The sequence below is a fragment of the Mustela lutreola genome, chromosome 10 (assembly GCF_030435805.1).
Source record: "Mustela lutreola isolate mMusLut2 chromosome 10, mMusLut2.pri, whole genome shotgun sequence".
NCBI classification, from domain to species: Eukaryota; Metazoa; Chordata; class Mammalia; order Carnivora; family Mustelidae; genus Mustela; species Mustela lutreola.
In genome coordinates, this window is record NC_081299.1 from 79,476,638 (window position 1) to 79,502,648 (window position 26,011).

General features: G+C 36.6%; 1 protein-coding gene across 4 annotated transcripts in view; it reads left to right on the forward strand.

The window, feature by feature from the left end:
* Positions 1 to 26,011, forward strand: part of FNBP1L (formin binding protein 1 like) — a 100,723-nt gene that overhangs the window by 30,118 nt on the left and 44,594 nt on the right. For 3 of the 4 annotated variants that reach the window (XM_059134879.1, XM_059134876.1, XM_059134877.1), the window contains exon 2: positions 10,951 to 11,066. In XM_059134879.1, coding sequence (XP_058990862.1) covers positions 10,951 to 11,066 — 116 coding nt within the window. Of the gene's footprint in view, positions 1 to 10,949; positions 11,067 to 26,011 lie in introns of those variants that run through there. The other variant, XM_059134878.1, reaches the window with a different exon arrangement.

Consider the following 26,011-nt stretch of genomic DNA (forward strand, 5'->3'; position numbering starts at 1 on the left):
CTTCGACCATTGTTACATAGAACAGATAACATTCTGATAGTATGTACATTTATTTTGGGTTAGTAGAATAATTTTAAAGGTATTTTAAAAATTCATTTTTAAATGAATTTTTCTCCAGAGAAAAGTTATCTTGTAATTTAAATGTCTTGTAAATACAGTATTCATATGTTGTTTGCTTAAAGACATAAAATCTGTATGTTGATCACTTTCAGATATACAGATATGACCACAAAAAATTAACCATCACTGCAGTATTTAATTATTCTGAGAATACTAGCCAATGAAGTTAAAGCGAAATTGTGATTATTTAATTTACTAACTCTCCTTCTCACTAAGTATGTTTTTGCTAACCTTGTGTCCCTAGTGCCAAGCTTAGCACTCTTTCACTTGTTGAATAAATGAGTAATAATAGACACCAGTGCCAAGCACTGTGTTGAATGCTTTATATCATTTAGTGGTCTCATTTTGGAGTCCTGTAATTAGACCAGTTTTACAGTTGTGGAGCCTGAGGTTCAGAGGTCAAGAGATACTAAATAATACTATCTAGGTGGGGGGCACCTGGGTGGCTCAGCTGGCTAAGTGTCTGACTTTGGCTCAGGTCATGATCTTGGGGTCCCAGGATCCAGCTCTGTGTGGAGCCCTGCATTGGGTTCCGCATTCATCCAGGAGCCTGTGTGTCCCCCTCTCTCTGTCCCCCCTTTCCCCCCTGTACTCATGGATGCTCATTCTGTCTGTCTGTCTCTCTCTCAAATAAATCAGTAAAATCTTAAAAAAAAAAAAATACTGCTCTGGGCAGGAGATGCAAAGAATTATAAATAGATCCTGCATTTAGAGCTTGTAGTCTACTGAAAGCTGAATAAATGCTTTAAATGAACACTGGAAACATTAGTAGTCTATTTGTGTATAGTTATTGAAGTATTGATGTTTGGTCCAATATATCAGACGAGATCGGGCGCGTTCAGGGTGGTATGGCCGTAGACAGGTCCAATATATCATATGCTATTTTAATGCATTGATTTGCCACTATTTTTGTTAGTATAACACAGTTGCTTTGGAATCTAAAAAATATGAATCATTTGCATCTTGAGATGTAACCAGGTAGTTGTTTATGTACTCCACATTAGAATTTCAGGTTAAAGGTTAGTATTCTATAATTACATAATTTTCAAGAGGAAGTTGAAAATAATTGATAAAGTATAACTCTGTAGCAAGAATAATTATAATTTAATTCAGAGATTATGAGCATGAAAGAACTAAAATGATGTATAGATAAATGTGTTGGAACCTCCATCTCTACATGATGAAACTAAAGGAGATAAACACCAATCTACAAATGTTCCTTTGAAGTAAAAGCTATAACTTTTCTAACAGTAAAAAACGATTTTAGTTCCCGTTGAAACAAAAGACAGTTCAAAAGATTTTCTCAAAAGCTTTTCAAGAGATTACTTGAAGATTAAAGCATCACAGGAAAATATGTGATGGATATGTGGTGGTTGCTTGTAGCTATCTCCTCATTGCTGTCTTCAGATAGAAAGTGTATCAGCAGCTGGAAAAATGCATAAAAATATACACAACAAAAAAAATGCTGTTGGCTCTTTCAATGAAAGATTACTTTAAAAATGTCAAATGAAATTTTATCTTCAAGTGTCATAATTAAATGATCATCAGTTTATGTACTCTTCAGTTTATTTTAGAATATTTTTTATTAAATATGCTAGTTTATGTTAAAAATAACCCTATGTTTTACATTGTTTTGTAAATTTGTTGTGAAAGTTGCTATTTTGTGATGTTTAGTGTTGTATTTATAAAAATATATTTGTAGTCTATATTTTAATTTTTTAAGAAAATTTTAGAGAGAGGGAGAGCTTGCACATGCAGGGAAGAGAGGCAAAGGGTGAAAGAGAGGAAGAAGAATTTCAAGCAGGCAAGGCATGGAGTGAGATGTGGGCCTTGACTTTAGCACCTTTTACCAGGTGCCCCCCATAGTCTATATTTTAAATGCTTTAGTTTCACTGATTTTTTTTTCGCCTATTTTTTTTAAGGCATTATAAATAGTGAACACTTCAGAATACTGGTATTAAAACAAATGTTTCTATTGTAAATGAAGTAAATGCCAAAATAATATTGGTATTGGTATTAAAATTCGTATTTTAGTATTAAATAAATTTTGAAAATGTTTTCCTAGTAGAAACTACATTTTTGTTATCATTTGGAGGGGCACCTGGGTGGCTCAGTTGATAAACAAGCTGCCTTGGGCTCAGGTCATGATCCCGGAGTTCTGGGATCGAGTCCCACATTGGGCTCCCAACTCCATGGGGAATCTGCTTCCTTCTTGACCTTCTCCCCTCTCATGTTCTCTCTTACTCGCTTTCTCTGAAATAAATAAATAAAATCTTTAAAAGAAGAAAGTTAAACTACATATTCATTGCATACATTCTTTTGCATGTTGGGTATATTTTGCCATAAAAAGAAAAATATATAATTGAAAAAAATGTACTGCATAAGCTGTACCTTAAGAGATTTGGGTATTCAGAGAAAAGAGGAATTTTTTGTATTGGTTATTTTATTTCTTATTTCTCGGTGGTTTTTTGTTTTTTGGTGATCTCTACCCAGTGTGAGGCTCAAACTCATGACCCTAAATCAAGAGTCACATGCTTTTCTGAATTTGGTTATTTTAGAAGTATATAGGTTAGAGATTTTAAAATTTTGTCACCTTTTTTTTTTTTTTTTTAAAGATTTTATTTCACAGACCGAGATCACAAGTAGGCAGAGGCAGGCAGAGAGAGAGGGAGCCTGCTGGGCAGGGATCACCCTGGGTCACGATCCCAGGGTCCTGGGATGGAGCCCTGAAGCAGAGTCTTTGCCTTTGACAAAAGACTCTGAGCCACGTAGGTGCCCCATAAAATTTTGTCACTTTTCTGAAAATATTTTGTATCAAGTTGGTTTTATGTGCTCTTTAGAAATTTGTAGCTTATAATGATGTACTCTGTGGTGACTAACCTAATATGAAAAAATTGTTACTTAATCCCTTCAATTTTGACTTACCAAAGAATCCTATCATTTGCTTCCTTTGTGCACATAGTGAGTTATTCAGAAATTAACCAGATGTTTTTCTTTCTGATGGCCACTTTTAATTTTTTAAATTTTAATTCTGGTATAATTAACATATAGTAGTATATTATTTTCAGGTATACAGTATAGTGATTCAGCAGTTCCATACATTATTCAGTGCTCATCATGATAAGCTCATTATCAGGGAGCTTCAACTATTTCACCCGCTCCCTTCACCTACCAAACCCTGTGGTAACCGTCAGTTTTCTGTATTAAAGATTCCGGTTTTTTTTGTTGTGTCTCTTATTTTTTGTTTGTTTTGTTCTTTAAATTGCATTTATGAGTGAAATCATTTGTCTTTTTTTTTTTTTAAAGATTTTATTTATTTATTTGACAGAAAGTAGTAGGCAGGTAGGCAGAGAGGCAGGCAGAGAGAGAAAGGAGGAAGCAGGCTCCCTGCTGAGCAAAGAGCCCCATGTGGGGCTCGATCCCTGGACTCCGGGATCATGACCTGAGCTGAAGGCAGAGGCTTTAACCCACTGAGCCACCCAGGCGCCCCGAAATCATTTGTCTTTTATTGACCTATTTCATTGAGCATTTTACCCTTTAGATCCATCCATGTTGTTACAGATGGCAAAATTTTCAATCTTTTTTAAGACTGAATAATCCATTTGTGTGTGTGTATACACACCACAACAGTTCATCCATTTATCAGTGGACAGTTGGGCTGCTTCCATGATTTGGCTATTGCAAATAATGCTGCAGTAAACATAAGGGTGCATATATCTTTTCAAATTAATATTTTTGTACTCTGGGTAAATACCCAAGGTGGAGTTACTGGATTATATAGTAATTCTATTTTCAATTTTTTGAGGAACCTCCGCCTAGTTTTACATAGTGGCTATACTGGTTTGCATTCCCACCAGCTGTGCACGAGGATTCCTTTTCCTTCACGTCCTCACCAGCATTTGTTTTTCTTGTGTTTTGATTTTAGTAATTTAGGTAGGTGTGAGGTAATACCTCATTTGTGGCTTTGATTTGCATTTCCCTGGTTATGAGTTCCATTGAGCATCTTTTCATGTGTCTGTTTGCCATCTGGATGTCTTCTTTGGAGAAATGACTGTTCATGTCTTCTGCCTATTTTTAATTAGATTATTTTATTTTTTGGTGTTATTTTAAGTTCTTTTTATATTTTGGATAATCTTTCTCAGATACATCATTTTCAAATATCTTCTCCGATTCAGTAGGTTGCCTTTAGTTTCCTTGATTGTTTCCTTCACTGTGCACAAGTTTTTTATTTTGATATAGTCCCAATAGTATATTTTTAATTTTGTTTCCCTTGCCTCAGAAGATATATCTAGAAAGAAGTTGCTGTGGCCAGTGTCAGTAATCTTTGCCTGTGCTGTCTTCAAGGATTTTTGTGGTTTTAGGTCTCACATTTAGGTCTTTAATCCATTTTGAGTTTATATTTGTGTATGGTTTAAGTAAGTAGTTCAGTTTCATTCTTTTGCATGTAGCTGACCAGTTTTTCCAACACCATTGTTGAAGAGACTGTCTTTTTTCCTGTTGCATATTCTTGCCACCTCCTAAAGATTAATTGACCATATAATTGTGGGTATATTTCTGGACTTTCTGTTCTGTTGATCTGTGGGTCTGTTTTTGTTCTAGTACCATACTGATTACTACAGCTTTGTAATATAACTTGAAGTCTGAAATTATGATACTTTGGTTTTTTCTTTTTCAAAATTGCTTTGGCTATCCAGGGTCTTCTGTGGTTGCATACAAATTTTAGAATTATTTGTTAAAGTTACATGAAAAAAAGTTGTTGGTATTTTGATAGGGCTTGCATTAAATCTGTAGATTGCTTTGGGTGGGGTAGTATGGACATTTTAACATTATTATATTAAATGCATTATTATAAAGCATGGACTGTCTTTCCATTTGCTCTCTGCTCAGCAGGGAGCCTGCTTCCTCCTCTCTCTGCCTGCCTCTCTGCCTACTTGTGATCTCTGTCAAGTAAATAAATAAAATCTTAAAAAAAAAAAAAATCAACATAGAAGCCAGAGTGATCTGTTTAAGAATCTGAGTCCTGGCAGGTCATGCTCAAGAACCTCCACTGTGTTTTCATCTCAATCAGTGTTAAAGCCCATGTCCTTATGGTGGAAGGTAGAGCTCGTGCAATTCTGACCCCATACATTTCCCATTTTAACTCCTACTTTTCCCTATTTTCATTCATCTGTAGCTTGCTTATTCAGCTTCTTACTCTTCTGAAATACATCAAGCATTTGTAGGCTCAGGGTCTTAAACATTTTAACGATTAAACCTGAAATTGCACTCATTCTTCAGGTAGGCAGAAGCACTAAAGTTGTAGATAGTGTATCTATCCAAAGTAATAAGCAGGAGGGCAGAATAAAAGCACATAAGTGTTCATGGTAAAAATAGAGTTGGAGAATGAGGAATTATCTTCTTTTTTTTTTTTTTTTTTTTTTTTTTTAAAGATTTTATTTATTTGACAGAGAGAGATCACAAGTAGGCAGAGAGGCAGGCAGAGAGAGAGAGGAGGAAGCAGGCTCCCTGCTAAGCAGAGAGCCCGATGTGGGACTCGATCCCAGGACCCTGAGATCATGACCTGAGCTGAAGGCAGCGGCTTAACCCACTGAGCCACCCAGGCGCCCTGAGGAATTATCTTCTGATTGTGTCTTTTAGTCAGGTAGGAAGCAAGGTTATTGGTTGAAAGAGAAATGGATAGGAAGTGGTGTAAATTTAAGCTGAAAGGGTATAAGATAGTTGGCTGGGATAATGGGATGGTGAATGGGTTCAGGCTAAGTAGTATTTACGCCTTTTGAGTTAGTAAGCACACATTTTCAAAGGATGACCAGTCAGTGTGGTTGTTTGGTTGGTTCCTCTGCCTTGTCTGTCTGTCCTTCCTTCCCATCCCACCTTTTTCCAGCAGCACGAGGAAGGATTGGTAAAGAGTTAAGTATAAAATCAGTGTTGAAATTTGGCAAAGCAAGAGAGGGCAAAGACACCTGAAGCTATTTGGATGGAGTGATTACAGTGATGGCTTATGGAATCCAGGCTGTGTCAAGATGGAAATGAAGACAGAGGGGCATGGGCAGTAGAAATTGTCAGAATCAGTGGATTAAAGTCTCTGTGGGGTCAAAAATTACTGGCCCTGGGGAACCTGGCTGGCTCAGTCAGTAGAATATGTGATTCTTGATTTCCGGGTAGAGAGTTCAAGCCCCATGTTGGGTGTAGAGATTACTTTAAAAAAAAAAAAAAAAAAAAAAGGCAAAACAAAAACAAAAAAATCAAAAAACCAACCAAAAGTTATTGGCTTTGGAGTACTGGAGTTTGTGAGTTGGCAGACAGGATTGACCATCTGAGAATTAGAGTCTTGGAATTTATTGGAGGAGGAGATGTTTATAGTTATTGCTAATAACAATGGGGATGACCGTTGGAATGAGTTGCTGAGAAAGTAGTAGGAAGAGAAGTAAGAAGTAAAATAATGTGCGCTAGGTATTGGAAGAATTATCTATAGAGATTTTGAAGTTACTGAAAGCTTAATTTTAGTTGAAGGGTGGCTCAGTTAGTTAAGCAGCTGCCTTCAGCTGCCTTCAGCTCGGGTCATGATCCCAGCGTCCTGGGATTGAGTCCCACATCGGGCTCCTTGCTCTGCAGGGAGCCTGCTTCTCCCTCTGGCTCTGCCTGCCACTCTGTCTGCCTGTGCTCGCTCTCGCTCGCTCGCTCTCTCTGACAAATAAATAAAATCTTAAAAAAAAAAATTTAGTTGAAATTTAAAAGGTAATAGGTAAGTTTTCCAAATACACAAGTTTGCATCCATTTTTAAAGAACAGGGGGCATCTGGGTGGCTCAGTCAGTTAAGTGGCTAACTCTTGATTTCAGCTCAGGTCATGACCTTGGGGTCCTGGGATTGAGCACTGCATCAGGCTCCTTGCTCAGTGAGGAGTTTGCTTGAGGATTTTCTTTCTCCCCCTTCCCTTTCCCACCCATTTGCTCTCTCTCACTCAAATAAATTAATCTTTAAAAAAATAAACCCACCCATTAAAACCACAAGGAAACAAATCAAATAATTAAGTTGTTCATTTGAAAATTAAACTATTCCTGTTAACTTTGGTAGATGTCTCTGAATTACAAATTGATTTTTTAGTTCCACGAGGCTTAAAAAATATTTCTAGTTTCATATGAATCTAAGAATGAGAAAAGTCAGTTGTGTTAGATCTTAAGAATGTTTTTGGTAGTACTTTGGTATTCAGAAGTGCTGGAGAAACTTTGGCAGAAAGTCCGAGCTATAGAGTAAGCCCAAACTGGGACAACAAAGTCATTATTCTGCTTTTTAGTGAAGAAAGTTTTTTTTTAAATAGTCATGACCCTTGGTGCTTTACCAAAAGTACTTTATTGGGACTTCATTTGGATGCAAGGCTGTGTCAAAGTAATTAGAAAAACAAGGATTGAATATTAAATAGGACTTCTGAAAAAAATTATAACACTTTGTGATGCATACTTATTTTTAATTATATTGCATTAAAGCTATAATTTTATAGATAAAAGTAAGGTCACTGAGTAAATTTAGTATTTATTATTTCATCACTATACAGTAGAACCTTGGAGCAACATATAATTCGTTTGATTTATGCTGAATAGTGTGGACATTTAGCTGGGTGATGCCAACTTTAATTTAGGGTGTTTTCCTTGTGTTCCCAAATGAATAAGGTAAAATAACTTTAAACATTTTACAGAATTAAAAAAACAGTACTTGAAGGAAACAGAAAGTAATAGTTTTCTTGAATTTAGATATGAGATAGCATTTAATTAGGGCATACCACTGAGGGGAGAGAGCACATTTCATAGAAGCTGTGTAAGGATGAATGTGTTAGGAAAGGAAGTGAGGGGTTAATGAAGGCAAGGAGGTGGAAGAAGTTGTACTCTGTTAGTAATCTAGAGTAAATCCATAGAAATAAGAGTAATGCTAAACATAGAATGGGGGGGAATAAAGATGAATTGCCTCTTTTGATAAAAGGGCAATTTGATAACTTTATTTATTTGTAATCCATAGGTGGTTTCAGAATACTGGTTAATTTCTTTAGTTTGTTTTGGGCATTTCCAGACATTTTCCACTATATAGTCCAAGGTATTTGCTGGCATGGACTGGAGAGAAATGTGGTCTCAGGCTTTGAAACTGAAGGGATTAGAGGGTGTTACCAATGATCCCTAAGGCTTTATGATAGATTCCTTTTTTTTTTTTTTTTTTTTTTTAAGATTTTATTTATTTATTTATTTATTTGTCAGGGGGAGAGAGAGAGAGATTTTATTTTCTTCATTTATTTATTTATTTATTTGTCAGGGAGCGGGGAGAGAGAGAGAGTCTGAGCTTTAGCTTCCCACTTTTCCTTTCTGGGGGAAAGTTCTTTGAGAGTTTTTCAGTTTGAGAGGGAATTTAATTTATAATAGGAAATCTTAATAATATTCCAGTTAAGTTCACTGGGCAGTGTATTTTCTTGCTGTTTTCAAGTCTACTTTGGAAGCCAAGTGATAATGAAAAACTTTTGTGAAAGAGTCGAATTGGGAGTAGTAATACCAAACTGTGGTAGCCAGATGAATTCTATCTGTGCTATTTAGGTAGAATTTACCTTTACAAGTAGAATTGTAAAATGATTGAAGGTAGGGAAAGGGATAAAAAGCAAAAAGACTTGGAGATGATTTATTTGTAAATAATGAATCCTGTTAAACCATAGGTGATTTAGAAAAAGAAGAATAGTTAGAGATAATAGAGAATGATGATTTTTGAACATTTATCAACATTATAGACTTTTGATATGGGAGAGGAAGAAAGCACCAAGTTATTAGTCAATCTGGAGATTATTCTTGAAGGCTAGGAAGTGATGGTTTCTTAAGCAGCAGGTAGAAAGGAGTATCTTGAGGATTGAAAGAGTTTTGCAGGACAGTGATACTTTGTGATATATTAGTTTCATGTTTACTGCATTGTAGAACACTTAAAAACATCATCATAACCCTATTGAGGTGTGTCATGGGACTCCCATTTTAAGATGGACAAAGTTCAGAGAACCATGGCGAATTGCCACATCTGGTAAATGCAGAGCCCAGAATCTGAACCTCAGTATATTTTATTTTATGTAGCTTCATTGGGTACCTGCTACAGTGCCAGGCCTCTAGTGCCTTTAGGAGTTCAGAGTTGAATGATACGTGGTTTCTACCCTCAACAGAGTATGGCAAGTAAATAAGATAGTAATTTTTTAAACTTCTGCACAGCGAAGGAAACAACCAACAAAACTAAAATGCAACCTACTGAATGGGAAAAGATATTTGTAAATGACCTATCCCATATAAATGGTTAGTATACAAAATATATGAAGAACTTACAAATCTCAGTGCCTTGGAAATGAATAATCCAATGAAAAATGGGCAGAAGATGTAGAAGAAGAACTACAAATGGTTAACAGACACATGAAGAGATGCTTAAAATCGGTGATCATCAGGGAAATGCAAATCAAAACTATGGTTATCCCCTCACATCTGTCAGAATGGCTAAAATCAACAACACAAGAAGCAATAGGTGTTGGCGAGCATGTGGCAAAAAGGGAACCCAGAACCCTCTTGTAATGTTTGTGGGAATTTAAACTGGTGCAGCCACTGTGGAAAACAGTATGGAGGTTCCTCAAAAAGTTAAAAATAGAGCTATCCTGTGATCCACCAATTACACCCAAAGAATACAAAAATACTAATTCAAAAGGATACATGAAATCTGATGTTTATAGCAGCATTATCTACAGTGGCCAGATTATGGAAACAGCCCAAGTGTCCTTTGATAAATGGGTAAAGAAGATGTGGGTATGTGTGTGTGTGTGTACACATACACAAAAAAGCCATAAAAACCGAAATCTTGCCATTTGCAGCAACATGGATGGAGACAGTATTCTGAGTGAAACAAGTCAATCAGAGAAGGATAGATACCATATGATTTCACTCATGTAGAATTTAAGAAACAAAACAAGCAAAGGTGAAAAAGGAGGCGGGGAGAGAGAGAAAGGCAAACCTAGAAACTGGACCCTTAATCGTAGAGAACAAAGTGATGGTTACTGGAAGTGAGGTGAGTGGGGGGTTGGTGGAATAGGTGATACGGGGATTTAGGAGCGCACTTACTGTGATGAGCATTGAGTGATGTATGGGAGTGCTGAGTTATTGTATATCTGAAACTAGTAATTATACTGTGTGTTAATTATTTGGAATTTAAATAAGAACCTAAGGAAAAGATTGTAACCTTTGGGAGTCTTGGGGACCCAGAGAAAGACCAACACAGCCAGTCTGAGAATTTTGGATCATTTTCTGGAAGCCATAGTGCCTGAACTAAATCTCAAAGGAGGAGTAAGAAACAGTAAATATTTAAAGAGGTGACCAAGGAGGGTGTTGCATCCAGGGGAAACCACGTAGGTAAAAGCATTTAGACATAAAGTTGTGTGAATTATGCTAAGAAGTTTAGCATTTATAACCTATTTCTCTGTAGATCTAAAATAAAGAGGTGTGGGCACCTGGGTGGCTCAGTAGGTTAAAGCCTCTGCGTTCCGCTCAGGTCATGATTCCAGGGTCCTGGGATCGAGTCCCGCATTGGGCTCTCTGCTCAGCGGGGAGCCTGCTTCCCCCTCTCTCTCTGCCTGCCTCTCTGACTACTTGTGATCTCTGTCTGTCTAATAAATAAATAAAATCTTAAAAAATAAAATAAAGAGGTCGGTAGAGAACAGAAGAGCCTAGGTTTTTTCCCTTTTAGACCTCATTGCTTTTCTGAATAAATATCAGAAGCTGATTAAAATATTTGTGGATACAATTGTAGACTTTTCAGTGTGTTTTCACCTTCTTTTCTAGGATCAGTTCGACAGCTTAGACAAGCATACACAATGGGGAATTGACTTCCTGGAAAGATATGCCAAATTTGTTAAAGAGAGGATAGAAATTGAACAGAACTACGCAAAACAATTGAGGTAAGTTAAAGATTTTTCAGTTTTCAGAAATGAAATTACATTTTTAAGTAGTTGAGTATTAGATAAATGTAAATTCTGTGGCGCTTTTTGGGTCAGAATTTGATTGAATTAAGTAACTGATCTTTTAAATCATCAATTTAATTGAATCATTGCTAGTACCACAAGATATATTGGCTAGCTAGATCATGAATAGACATCATTCCAGAAGCATTTTAAAATCCTAAAATCAGGAAGCAAAATGCTAAGAAAAAGAAATACCTGAGTAATATAATTTTTCCCTGTAACTTTTTGCTTTAGTAATCTTTCAGAAGCATTGAAGATTTCTTCAGTTTCTCAGATCTTCAGAGTTTCTATACCTTGGAAATCAAGTGTGTTGAGCTCTGTTTCTAACAAAAATTAGATATATATTACTGATGAAAGTGATGTTGGAGTAGGTGTTAGAAGATAATAATTTTAAAGGGAAAATTTTAGCCTTAAAGCAGATGGAATTTATCTTAAGATTTTGTTCAAGTGGAAAATCATTGTTAGACTACAATTTGACAGTTTTTGCTAGAACTTAATAAAAATGATGCTTGAGGGGCAGAGGGAGAGAGAATCTCAAGCCGACTCTACACAAAGTGTGGAGCGCAACACAGGACTCGCTCTCACAACCCTGAGATCAGGGCCTGAGCCGAAACGAAGAGTTGTCCCTTAACCAACTGTGCCACCGAAGTGCCTCAAGTTTCCAAGTTTTTCAGTGGAAGTGAGAAGAAATAGAGACAATGCCGTGATGGCGGTATGAAGTGGCAATAAAGGAAAAATTTAATATATTATAAAAAAGAATGAAAACAGTATTTCCAATATCAAAAAGTACCTTGTCAGTAAGGGAATGATGAAAAATACTATGAAATATGCAGTTTAAACAAATTGTGTGTAGCAGGATAAACTTAAAAGGCTATTCAGTCCGTCAGTGTAAAAAGCAAGTTTTGTAGAACTGAATGTACAGCAAGATCTCCTTGTTCACTCAAGTTTGTTTATACAGTAATATATAAAAATTGTATGTATTGTGAAGAGATCTAGAATATACCCCACATTGTTATACAGTGGTTATCCCTGGGGAATGGGAGTGGGATTTAAGGGAAGGAACTTAAATCACTTATTACTTAGACTTTTGAATTACTGAAGGCTTTTCAATGATTATATATTATTTTTATAGTTTAAAACACTTGTTCTTAAGCTAAGAAGATACATTCAAAAGAAAATTTTGTCACAAATGCTTAAATAAAAATTGGTAATTTATAAAGTAAACTTCAGCAATCTGGAATCTCTGGATTCAAGGGTTTCAGGGAAGGCCAAGGTTGAACTAGAGTAATAGGACTAATTGCAGATTTCTTTGCCTTTCTGTTATGTGACTGAAAATGAAAATAACCATTGTAATTTTCACGTGTCAAAATTGATTTGAACACCACTTCATTGAAGCAAGGGTGGCTAGAACCCACAATTACATGATATGGAAAATAAAATTTTATAGTGAGAAAGTAGGCTTTATTATGTATAGATGTGTAGATCAGTGATTTGCATCTTTCTTCTGTCTCCACATACTAAAGAAATTTGGCACATTTCCATTTTAACAGTGCCTCTCCAGGGTAGTGATTTTCAATACAGGAGGATTATTGGAAGGTGCTAAGGAATTCCAGTAAGGAAGAAGTGGGAGGAGGCACGTGTAACTTGAGACCACTACTCCCTTCTCTCCTTCTACATTGAGATTTGCTCCTTTGGCTGAATACTTAGTAAATGATTGAATTATCAGCTGCTCTTTATAGTATCTGTTTGTTCAAAAGGAAGAAGTTTGCCTTGTTTATTTCCTCTTCTTTAATGGGAAAAATTCTTTTGGTTAACTCCCTCCTGTTTTGCTACTACAGAAGACAGTATTTTTCATAGTGCGGCAGCCTTTTTTTCCTCCTAAATAACTATATTCAGATTGTTGTACCTTTACATTTTAGGTATGTTGTAAGATTAAAATTTGTCAGTCTTAAGTACCTTCTGTTTATTTTCTTTCTCCCTTTTGTCGGTTTTGATGGTTCTGGTTTAACTTTATTTTGATTTTTGGTATTGATTGATTTTGGTAGTGGTTTGAGGATAGTAATAAATAGAAAATAAAGCATCTATCCACTCATGGAGACAGAGATAATCAAACCATTCATTTTAATTGATGATATATGATGAATTTGGAATACTTGTAAGATGCTTTTTGGTTTGCAGGGCATAAAAAGCTGAAGTTGGTCATTCTTTTAATAAACTTACACTATTTGTATGGCAGAGATTAAAATTTGTTTAGTAAAAGAAGCTGATGTGATAGGTATGTATCATTTTATATTATTTATTTTTTAAGATTTATTTTTTTTGAGAGAGTGAGTGAGTGGGAGGGTACGAGCATGGGGGGCAGGGGCACACTGAGCATGAAGCCTGATGCAAGGCTTGATCCCAGGACCCTGAGATCATGACCTGAGCTGAAACCAAGAGTTGGATGCTTAACTGGCTGTGCCAACCAGGTGCTCCATTTTATTTTTTTCTAGTAAAGATTAAAATTACAATACTAAGTTCCATCATAGAGATTGCTCTATGAAATTATATTCTCCTACTTCCACCCCAGACCATTCCTTTTTGGTTCAAATGGGGCAGTGTGGTATACCAGAAGAGAAATAGATTGGACGACAGAACTTAAAGCTACTTTTATTTTAACTAGAACAGAAATCTACAGATTCCTTTTGATGTTATGTTCTGTACCAATGCCAACTCTGGCCAGCATAGCTGGTACTTTGAGAGCTCGGTGATTATAATTTGAATGAATAAATAGTGAAATGGTCTGTATTTCAGTTTAGTTTAGAAATTAGGTTCTCTGGGGGCACCTGGGTGGCTCAGTTGGTTAAGCAGCTGCCTTCGGCTGGGGTCATGATCCCAGGGTTCTGGGATTGAGCCCTGTGTTGGGCTCCCTGCTCCATAGAGAGTCTGCTTCTCCCTACCCCTCTACTGCTCTGCCTGCTTGTGTGTTATCTCTCTCTGTCAAATAAATAAATAAAATAAAATAAAAATTAAAAAAAGAAATTAGGATCTCTGGTCATATGCTGAACCTTGTACGAAGTGCTGTCTGTCCATTCTAGAGTTTTTGTCATGTACATCATTGTGATGAGGTTGTTCTACTAAGAGCTGTCCCAAGTATTTAGGGTAGACTTAGATACTAAATAATCCAAATAAAACTGGTTTTTATTTTCTATTTAGTCTTTACTTTCTCATGCCTCTTTATCAGAATTTTCTATTTCTTTCTCACTTTGTTTAGTCTCTCAAGAACCCAGAGAGCTCATCTTAGTATTTATTTGGTGAAAGTGGAGATTACTCTATCTTTAAAAAAAATAATAATAAATTTATTTATTTATTTATTTATTTGAGAGAGAGCACATGTGAGAGAGCACAAGTAGGGGGAGTGGCAGGCAGAGGAAGAAACAGCAGCATGCTCCCCACCGAACATTGAGCCCCACATAGGGCTCCATCCCAGGACCCTGGCATCATGACCCGAGCTGAATGCACACACTTAACCCATGGAGCCACCCTGGTGCCCTGAGATTACTTTAATTATTATTATTATTATTATTATTTTAATTTATTTGCACAGAGATAGAGATCTCAAGTAAGCAGGGAGGCAGTCAGAGGGAGAGGGGAAAGCAGGCAGAGAGCCCAATGTGGGGTTTGATTCCAGGACCCTGGAGTCCATGGCCTGAGACAAAGGCAGAGACTTAACCCACTGTGAGCCACCCAGGCACCCCTACTTTATTATTTTTAATTTATTTATTTTAGAGAGAACATGTGTGAGGGAGGGGCATGGGGAGAGGTGGATGGAGAGAGACTCTCAAGTAGATTCCCCGCTGAGCACCGAGCCCTAGTGGGTCTCAGTCTCATGACCCTGTGTCATCATGACCTGCGTCAAAAACCAAGAATCCACCCTTAACAGACTGAGCCACCCAGGTGCACCTAAAGTGGAGATTACTTTTATTCTTTGGTTAGCTGTTGTTTAACTCTCTTCTGATGTGGTCACTTCTGAGTTTTTGATCAACTGCGTAGTAAACCCTAACAGTGCCATTTGGATAGAGGCAGGAAGAACTATTCCCCATATTTTGGGGGTTTAGATGAACTTTCTTCATAGAATTAGAGCCTGTGGAAATTCTTTCATTTCTATTGATCTCCAGTAATCACTGAGCTTTCCTGAATACATATATCTCAGTGTCTGTATTGGATGATTTATTGGCTAAATAATTATGCTTCTTAATTCTAAAGTATCATCACCTACTTCTTAAATGTAAACTTCCCAGGGCGCCTGGGTGACTCAGTTGGTTAAGTGTCTGCCTTTGACTCAGGTCATGATCCTGAGGTCCTGGGATCCAGCCAAGCCTCAGACTCCCTACTCCGCAGGCACCTTAATTCTCCTCCTCCCTCTTCTGCTCCCTCCTGCCAATCCTCTCTCTCTCAAATAAGTAAATAAGGTATTTAAAAAAATAAATGTAAACTTTGCAAAGAAAAGAGATTTTTGTTTGTTCTTTGTACTGCTTCTAGAGTAGTGCCTGGCACAGAGCAAGCACTTTTTTCTGTATTTACTGAACACTTATGTAGCGTTTAATGTGTCAGCGCTGTTCTAGTGCTTTTACACATACTAATATGTTTTGTTTTCATAAAAACCCAGAGAGATGTCAGTATTATTTTAAAGCTTAGGAAACTTGAGTTACAGAGAGGTGAAGAAAGTTAGCTGGATTCAGACTAGCTGCTAAGTCTGGGCTCTTGATAGTATGTCATGCTGCTTCAGCAGAGGGAGAATGAATAATTCTCTGTTGAGGATTTTTTTTTCCTATCACCAGTGCCTAGTATCACTGACAGATCTTTGGATCTATTTTACTAGAGAGTATAATAAATTATTTAAAAACTATATAACATAGTCTTTACAACTAACACATCTATTTATAATGTTACAGGTAACAGAAATTTGATTAAAATGTAAGTTAAATTATGCACTTCATAAATTTAGATCTAGTTGTATGTTTTCCATAAAGATAAGAATAGGTTGGAAAAAAAGGTTAACACCTTAGAAGTCCTTCTTCCTTTTAAGAGAATTTTTTTAAGGGAAAAAAAAAAACCTTTCAAGAAGCCCTGTTTATTTTCATTTCCTTCTTGAGATGTTAAGAATACTTTTGAGGGCACCTGGGTGGCTCAGTCAGTTAAGGGTCCTGGTATTGAGCCCCTCATCTGCTGGGCTCCCTGTTTACCAGGGAGGCTGCTTCTCCCTCTCTTCCTGTCCCTCTCCCTGATTGTGCTTTTCTCTTGCTCTCTCCTTCTCTCTCCCATAAATAGAAATCTTTTTTTTTTTTTTTTTAAGATTTTATTTATTTATTTAACGGAGAACACAAGTAGCAGAGAGGCAGGCAGAGAGAGAGAGAGAGAGAGAGAGAGAAGCAGGCTCTGCACTGAGCAGAGAGCCCGATGCGGGGCTCGATCCCAGGGTCCTGGGATCATGACCTGGGCTGAAGGCAGAGGCTTTAACCCGCTGAGCCACGCAGGTGCCCGCATAAATAGAAATCTTTAAAGAAAAGAATACTTATGGGTGTTTTTAAATTTCATGCAAAAAGTGTTTTTTTAATTATGAGAATTTAAGATAAATAATACTTTTTACTTTTATTGTTCCTATAACCTGTTATAAATTGGTGTGAGGGATAGCATAATGTTACTTTAGTTCTCTCTGATTCTTAACTCTCATCTCTTTTCTCCTGATGACTTAGAGAGCAAACACCATGACAGCTGGAGAGCCTTTTCTTTAATGTCACGTTACTATATTTTCTTGATATGTTTGGATTGGACTTCATGTAGTTATCATTAGCATATTTTAGCTTTTTGATAGTTTGTTTTTTGATCATTGACATTCTTCTCCTATCCTTCTTTGTACTTTTTGTGAGCCATAGAGCTCTATTTATATCTCATTTCATGCTGTTACACCTAAAATGCTGCTGCCTGCCCTTAGCCCTCCTAAGTTAATTATCATAACAAATTACTAACCTCTATTTTTAATGACTGGATTGTTTGAGGGTCCGTTTCAGTTTATATATGCTTCTGTCTTTTTTTAATCTTCACAAGAGTTTGATGATATTTGTTACCATTGTATTTTTAAGACCTGTAAAGTATTTTCCCTATAGCAAAGTGTTGGAAATGAGTCACAATGTGGAACGATTCATTTAACTAGTAAAGAAACTCAGGCTCATCACCTTAATGAGAACCGCAAACCCTGTTCCTGATTATTCTATTAAAATGTTTCAGACTTTTTTTTTTCTGATTAAACAATGAAGCAGAACCTAACAAGTAAAACACAAAGCTCTTCGGAAAGAAAGTTCAAATCAGTCATATTAAATATTTTAATAGTAAACTTTCCATTGAAAAGAATTTGAAGACCTCATTATTGTTCAAACAACTACAAAAATAACTTGATTGTTAATGGTGTTGGTTGTGTAGATCCCTTCATTAATCTCTCAGCTCTTTGATAATGCCTTGAGTAGTTTAATTTCCAAATTATTTTTTGTACCATTTGAATTATGTAGCAGTGATTAAAATGAGGTAAAATGTTTGTTATCCTGTATGTATAAAACATAGGTAAACCAGACAGATATTCCTCCTTATTTGAATCTGGTCTTTGAAGATGTCATATAGTTGTCATTTAAGAATCTAATATTTAGGGGCGCCTGGGTGGCTCAGTGGGTTAAAGCCTCTGCCTTCGGCTCAGGTCATGATCCCAGGGTCCTGGGATCGAGCCCCACATTGGGCTCTCTGCTCATCGGGAAGCCTGCTTCCTCCTCTCCCTCTGCCTGCCTCTCTGCCTACTTGTGATCTGTTGAATAAATAATAAATCTTTAAAAAAAAAAAAGAATCTAATATTTAGAAGGGAAACAGCAGTTACCCATCTTAGTCATTTTAAGTGTACATTTGAGGTTCCGTAACTATATTTATAACACGAAGCAACCAATCTCCAGAACTTACTCATCTTAAAAAAACTAAAATTGTATACCTGTTAAAAACTCCCCATTTTCTCCTTCTCTCAGCCCTTCTAGTTCTACTTTGTTTCTGTGAATTTGACTACTCCAGGTACCTTGTAAGTAAAATAGAGTATTTCTTTTTTTGCAGCTGGCTAGTTTCACTTAGCATAATTTAAGGCTTATACATGTTGGAACATGTTTAGAATTTCCTTCCTTTTTAAGGCTAAATATTATCCTATTGTACGCATGTACCACATTTTGTTTATCTGTTAATGGGCATTTGGGTCTACCTTTTGGCTGTTATGAATAGTGATGCTATGAACGTGTGTATACAAATACTTGTTTGAGTTCCTGCTCTCAATTCTTTTGAGTGTATACGTAGAATAGGAATTGCTGGATCATATAGTAAATCTGTGTTTAATTTTTTAAAGAACCATCATACTCTTTTCCTTAGTGGCTGTGAACTGTTTTACATTCCCAGTAGCAGTGCCCAAGGTTCCAATTTCTTCACCTTTTGCCAACACTTGTAGTTTTTGTGTTTTTGTTTTGTTTTTTAAGTGGTCTCCTCACCTAACATCAAGACCAGTGTGGGGCTTGAACTCACGACCCCTGAGATCAAAATCAGAGCTGCTGAAATCAAGCATCAAGTGCTTAACCAACTAAGCCTCCCTGGCTCCTTTTGTTTGTTTGTTTTTGATAGCAGCCCTCTTAATGGTTGTAAGAGATCTCATTGTGGTTCTGAGTTGCATTTCTGTAATGATTAGTGATACTGAGTATGTTTTCATATTTTTGAGGCCCATTTGTGTATCTTTGAAGAAACTTAAGTTCTTTGTCCAATTTTTTTTTCTTTGTCCAATTTTTAAATCAAATTTCTTGGTTTTATTGTGACCAAATTTTAGGTGTTTGAATATATTTTCTAGATTTTAACTCCTTACCAGATACATGGGTTGTACATTCTTTGTCCCATTCCCATTGGTTCATTATCTCTTCATTCGTTGATTGTAACCTTGGATGCACAAGTTTTATATTTTGATGTCTCCTTCACTTTTTCTTTCATTGCGTGTGCTTTGGGTGTCATATCTAAGAAATCATTGCCAAATCCAGTGTCATGAAACTTTCCTCCTATCTTAAGAGTTTTGTAGTGTTACCTCTTTATGTTTAGGTCTTTGATCTACTTTGAGTTAGTCTTTGTATGTGGTGGAAGGTAAGGTTATTCGACTTTATTCTTCTGTACATGGGTATCTTTTCTGTTTAATTTTACACTATATGAGAAAAGATTTGTGGCTGTAAGTGATAGAAAACCCAGTTTGAATGATAAGTATAATGAGAAATTTATTGACAAAAGAGATTTGTTGATTTATTTGTTGATATCTTTTATTTTACTTTTTAATTGAAGGCCTGGGGTGCAGCTAGGTCACGGGAAAAAAGAGTCAGTACTGGAACACATCCAGAGCCCATTGTTTTTTCTTTTTTAAATAAATAAAATTTTTTTGGGTTGGGGAATGCATCTGTTGGTGGGTTGCCTTCTATTCTTTGGGTGCAGACTGGATTTCTCTGTAAAGTAGGAAATGCAGTCACCAACAGGTTAAGTTTTATGTCCTAGATACTAAATTCTTACTGGCCTCAAAGCTGTATCAGGTCCCTGTGGAGGCCAAGAAAAACAAGGCTCTACCCACCTTGAGTCTAGCCCTGACATAAGTATAGCCATCTTTGGCAAAGCAAAAGCTGGTACCTTGCACCCCCTCTCCACCCGCTCCCCTCCCCTTGGTAGTATGTGTGACATTCCTCAGCCACCCCTGGCTGCCCTAAAAGAAAAACAAATAGTTAACTTGCAGAGATCACAACCCTGCAAGACAGGAGTCTCCCTTGGTTTACAAATGTCCTAGTGATTTACAACAAAGAAGCTATCTTCTCAATAGCCCAATTTCAAGAGACAAATAACTCAGTTCCTTAAGCCCTAGTGTCTGCCCTCCCCACCATAAAACTGAAGTAGGCTGAGGCAGAAGGAAATGTAAATAAAGTTAAATTTCTTCTTAACCTAAATCTCACTAACAAGGACACTTGATGGGAGAAATGTGAAACTTTATCTCTAAACCTCCAAGATAGTGTCACCAATCATTCCCAAGCATATGACCCACTGATGTACATCTAAAGGGTCTCACAGAAGATTTTTATTACTGGTAATGAGTAACCTTTTCCCCAGACAATAGCTAGCCCCTCAAGGTCCTGGAGACTTTGCTTCCAAAATTCCTTAGAGACTTAAATCATCTATAACCCCCTTTGTTCTCCCCCACTGCTGAGTCTACCCCTACTCTGCCTTTTAAAAACCCTGACTGTAATCTGACTCGGGGTCCAAGTCCCTACTCTGCTGCGTCGGGTATACTTGGGCCCAAGCTTAACCATGTCACCTCAGGGTCCAAGTCCCTACTCTGCTGTGTCGGGTATACTTGGGCCTAAGCTTAAGCTTGCTGAATAAACCCTCATGTGATTGCATCGGTGTTTGGCTCCTTGGTGGTCTCTCAGATGCGAAAACGCGGGCATAACGGTCCCAAGACGTAAAAAATCCAGGAAGAAAACTCTTTCTCCCAGTGAGATTTAGTTTTCTGTCTCTGGATCACTTAAATTTAGATCCACAAATAGGGCCACTTGTATTAATCTGGCAACTCCTAAGGATGTTAACAGATGTGGGGAAGGGGCAGTTAAGAAGAAGGATGCTGATCAGTCTCAGGTCTCTCATACTACCATTCTGCCAGGAGAAATAGTATGATTTGTATCCCATGTTACAAATATGATATCGATCGCCTGTTAAATAGGCATTAGAACTCAGCTTCTCACATGTGGAAATTGATTGAAAATGTATAGACGTGATTTTTAGCCTTTAAAAATCTCTGAGATACCCTATACTACATCATTTAACTGTAATACGTGGTTTTAATAAAAGTGAATTAAAGTTTTGAGAAATTATTTGAGATATTTTATAATTTTCCCTAAAACCAAAAAAATAAATAAACACACGACAAACTAGAATGGATAAAAAAGATTAAAATCAACAATTTAAATTTGGATTAATTATATATATATATATATATATATATATATATATATGGAATACTGTGATTTTTGGAGATGCTCATTAAATTTAGAGGCGTTCTCTGACTACTGAAGGAACAATGAACAATGTTAATTCCTCTGTATCCAGAGTACATGATCCTAAGGTAGTTAGAAAACATGGGTGAAACAGACATATATCAAAACAATGTACCAGTCTGTCTATGACTTTTATTTTATTTTATTTGGGGGAGGCAGGAAAGCAGGGTTATATTGAGTATAAGCTCAAAGCTCCTGAAGAGGGAAGGGACCTGGGAGGGTTGACCTGTAACATTTATTTTAATTTCTCTGATATATATTGGATATGTACAAAATTTTGTATTTTAATTAACTCCTAATTTATAACACCCTACTCAAAAGCATATAAACTGCTTACATATAAACTATCATAATTGGTTCCTTGGAGAATCTCTGGACATGTTAGAAAGGAGAAAGTTCTGAAAAAGAATAATCTAGGGGAACTGACAGTAAGGGCAGGTTTCTTGAGAATGAATTGCCTAGCAGATCTTTAGTTTAGGAGTAACCTGAATGCTTTGCACTTACATGTTTAAGACAAGCTACTCTGAGATTTTTTTGACCTAATAAGCATATTATGTTGAAAATGCAATGCAGGGATTTGTGGGAGCTATTAGCCATTCACACTTGTTATGAATCTTTTCTCACTTTAGACTGTTTTCTTAGACGGTCCAAAGATGAGCAGCTGCTTTGAAGGGATACGTTCTTTTTGTATATCCTTATCACTAATTTTTTTTTAAAAGTTACAAAAATAATGTATGATCATTATAACATATTTAAATATAAGTCCCTTCCCAGTCCTTCTTCCTGGAAGTGAGTACAAATAATAATTTGTTGTGTCTTCTTCCAAAATATATGTTTTCTTAAGAATTAAAGTTCTGATTTGATGGAATATAAGCAATACATTTTGGACCATACTTCAGTTTTTCTAGTCAGGGTTGCCTTGGATGGAGTCAGGTGGCCTGTATATGGTTTCTGTGGCCTCTGGATACTAGGGGTTTGGGAAGATTTTCCTATAGATGGGTGACTTTTTAAAATTAAGAGTGGCAAGAGTGATTTAAAAAAAAAAATGCTTAGGACTAACCCTGCATGCACAAAAAGGTAAAAGTAATATTATTTTCTTCTTCCTCTTCCCTCTTGTATATATGTGCTTTTCCTCCCTGAGGCTAGAGTTTAAATTAATAGTTTTTATGTTATGTTTAAGCTGTGTTATGACTTCTGTGGTTAACCTCTGGTAGTTATAATTCTAAGAGTCAGAAACCCAACCCAGATTGGATTAAGTAAACGAAGGCATTGATTGGTTTAATGTGACTGAAAAGGTCAGGGATCTGGGTACTCAGGAAAAGTGTTAAGAATTCTTTTTTCCTTGTTTTGCTTTCCTCTCTGTTGGTTTAATTCCCAAGCAGTCTGTTTCCACATGGTGGATCTAAGATTATATCTTCTCAGGTTAGCTTCAGCAGGAAGAGAACCTGTCTTCCCAAGAAGTACAACAGAAATTTTAAGATTGAGTTTTGTTAGCTTGGAATAATGGGACCAGATCAAATAAAAATTTCTGGACCATAGCATGTGGCCAGCTGCACTGTAACTACATAGACATGACATTGGGAGAGCTCTAGTTTTGGATCTGCTTAGCCAGTACTGGAATAAGTAATCCCAAATCCCAGGAGTTTTACACAACAAAAGCCATCTTGATTATGCAGTGTCAGCTATAACTCTCTAGGGAAGCCCATGTGGTAACTCAGAAATCTAGACTATGTCCATTTTCCATCTCAGCATGAAGCTTCCACAGTTGTTTCAGCAGGGAATGGGAGAGTCCATAGGGTTATGCATGAGCTCTCAGTGCTTTAGTCTGGCAGTTACACAGAACTTACAACCCACTATACAGTGTTAGCCATGTGGTCCTGCCTATCTGCAAGGGGACTGGGAAATTTACAAAATAACATGTTTTTTTTTTTTTTGATGAGCAGAAATGTGCCTGCCATAAGCTGTTTAAAAAAAAGCTAGTGAGTGATGCAAAACAACTGATGTCCACATAGCCTTGGATTCTAAACAGTGCTTAAAATGTTGATATGTCTAAACAGGTTCAGAGTTTGAAACTCCTTGCTCTTTGAAATGTTCTTTGCCTAAGTTTGGCCCGTTTTTGTTTAAAGTAATTCATGGATTTATGGTTGAAAAATCACAATCTTTCTTTCTTTTTTGGGGGGGGGAAATGACTGACTTTATAATTTTTAGATTACAACACGTTTATAGGTTGGAGACTGTAGTTATCATAAGCAGGGTGCTCATAAGTTAGTTACCTTGTAATTGCTAAATTCCATTGACATTTTTGGTACCAGTGTTTTTACATCTCTTTGATGAATTGACTATTTCTTCTTAGAATTTAAAAGAAAAAAATCATCTTCAGTGGTATGTTTTCTTGGGTTTTCTGAGTGATCTCTCTTAAGAGTTGAAAAACTTTTTTTTTTTTTTATAAAGTGCCAGATAATAATTTTGGCTTTCTGTGCTATATGTTAACAACCATTCAGTTTTGCTGCTATTGTAGTGCAAAAGCAGTCACAGACAATACATAGTTGAATGAGTGTGGTGTGTTTCAGTTAAGTTTTATTTGTAAAAACCGCTGGGTGAGCCATTTTGTTTACATCTGATCTGCCCAACTGCTCATCCTTATCCCTCTTGTTGAGCAGGGGTTTTTTTTTTGTTTTGTTTTGTTTTTAAGATTTTATTTATTTAACAGACAGAGATCACAAGTAGGCAGAGAGAGAGAGAGAGAAAGAGAAGCAGGCTCCCCGCTGAGCAGAGAGCCCGATGCGGGACTCGATCCCAGGACCCTGAGATCATGACCTGAGCCGAAGGCAGAGGCTTTAACCCACTGAGCCACCCAGGCACCCCCCTCTTGTTGAGCAGTTTGTCCTTCCCTCTTAAATGTATATTTCTAGATTATTTTTAGCTACCATCTCATTTTGTACATTTTGGGTGGACCCATTTTCATTCATTATTGTTTTAACTATCTTAGGTGTTGAAACAGATTTGATGTGGGGTTTGGAGTGTCCCCCGCCTTTTTTTTTTTTTTTTTTTTTTTTTTTAAAAGGGAGGGAACGGGGCAAAGGGAGAGGAAGAAAATCTTAATCAAGCTCCGTGCTCAGCATGGAGCTGACCCAGGGCTGATCTCACAATTCTGAGATCATGATCTGAGCCAGATCAAGAATTGGACTGTGTACTGACTGAGCCACCCAGGCACCCCTCATGTTGTCCTTTATTAGCTATCTGACCATGTCTGAGTCATATAGAATAGGGCTAATAATACCTGCCTGTAGGTTTGCTCTAAGTATAAGATTATGGAATACTTTGCATAGAGATTGGTGAATAATATATAGATGACAAATGGTAGTTCTTGTTTTTGTTATTGCCCTCTAATGTGTTAACTCTCACATATGTATCTGGATCCCAGAAGTTTCTTCAGTGTTCCAGTTTTTACTACATTTCTCTGTTGCACATTTTTATTCAGCTCTTCTGTAGTGTTAGTTAAGAAGCATTCCTTTTCAAGTAAGAGTCTTCCCACATAACACTAAGTTTGGAAAGGGATTCTAGAGCTTAGTGATATCAGTGGCATTGTGAATTTCTTGATCTTGGTTACAAGATGTTATAGCTTCAGTCATCCTATTGTCACATGTCTGTTTCCAAAACAGTAGCAAAGTGTGAAAAAGGGACTTCTTCTGGAGTAATTTTTTCCCTTTTATTATAAAAAGAATTAAAAAGTTAGGAACTAGAATCTCTAGGACTTGAACACTTTAAGGTGGGAGAGACTTGATATGTAGGGTGATTGCTAGATTTTTGGCTGAAATGTCGACGTTGATGGTAGTACTATTAATGTAAGAAAAGAATAAAGTTTATAAAGAAGATAAATTCCATTTTAGACTTGTTTTGATGTACCTGTGGCAGATGGATTGCTATCTTGTGGCCTGTCCTTCTCCTATAATAGCTTTATTGACATACCATTTACATACCATAAAATTTACCCTTTAAAGTATACAATTCAGTCGTTTTTAGTGTACTCACAGAGTTTTCAAACCATCACTATTACTTAATTTTAGAACATTTTTGTCATTGTAAAAAAGAAACCATTGTACCTGTCTGCAGTCATTCCCCATTTACCCCTCCCTCAAGCCCTGGCAACCACTAATCTATTTCTCTCTTTGTGTATTTGTCTGTTCTAATTAACTGAGTTTTTTTATCTTTTTCTGTTGATATAGCAACAGAAATAATTAATGTGTAGCACATAGATTTGCTCATGTTTGAATTAATAAAGTAATTCATCCACAAAAATGATTTTTGGTGGTGTTTCAGATAATCATGAGTAAGAACCACAGGTAAAGGGTATTTAGTTAGACTTCCTTAATATGGCATAGAAGGGCCTCTGCTGCCTCCCATATACCTTTCCAGCCTGACTGATTACCATTGTTTGATTCACGGTTGGTGTTCAGCAACATGAACCGATTTATAGATCTTCATAAATGCTGTAATTTTTCTCTTCCGTGCCTATGCTTATTAGATCTTCTCTATTTAGGCTCCTCCCAGGGCTTTCTGGTTGTCTAGTTCTTGTTCATCTCTTCTCAGGGTATGTCAGGAAGTAAGAAATTTCAGACTTTCTCTTTTGGGGAAGCCCCTCCATAGAATCTTCTGTTCTTACTATATTATGTTATGTAAAAGTGTTTTATATATTTGGTTTCTCTAGGCTAGAGATCTCTGAACTTTTATTGCTTACCTATAAAAACTGAACCGTGC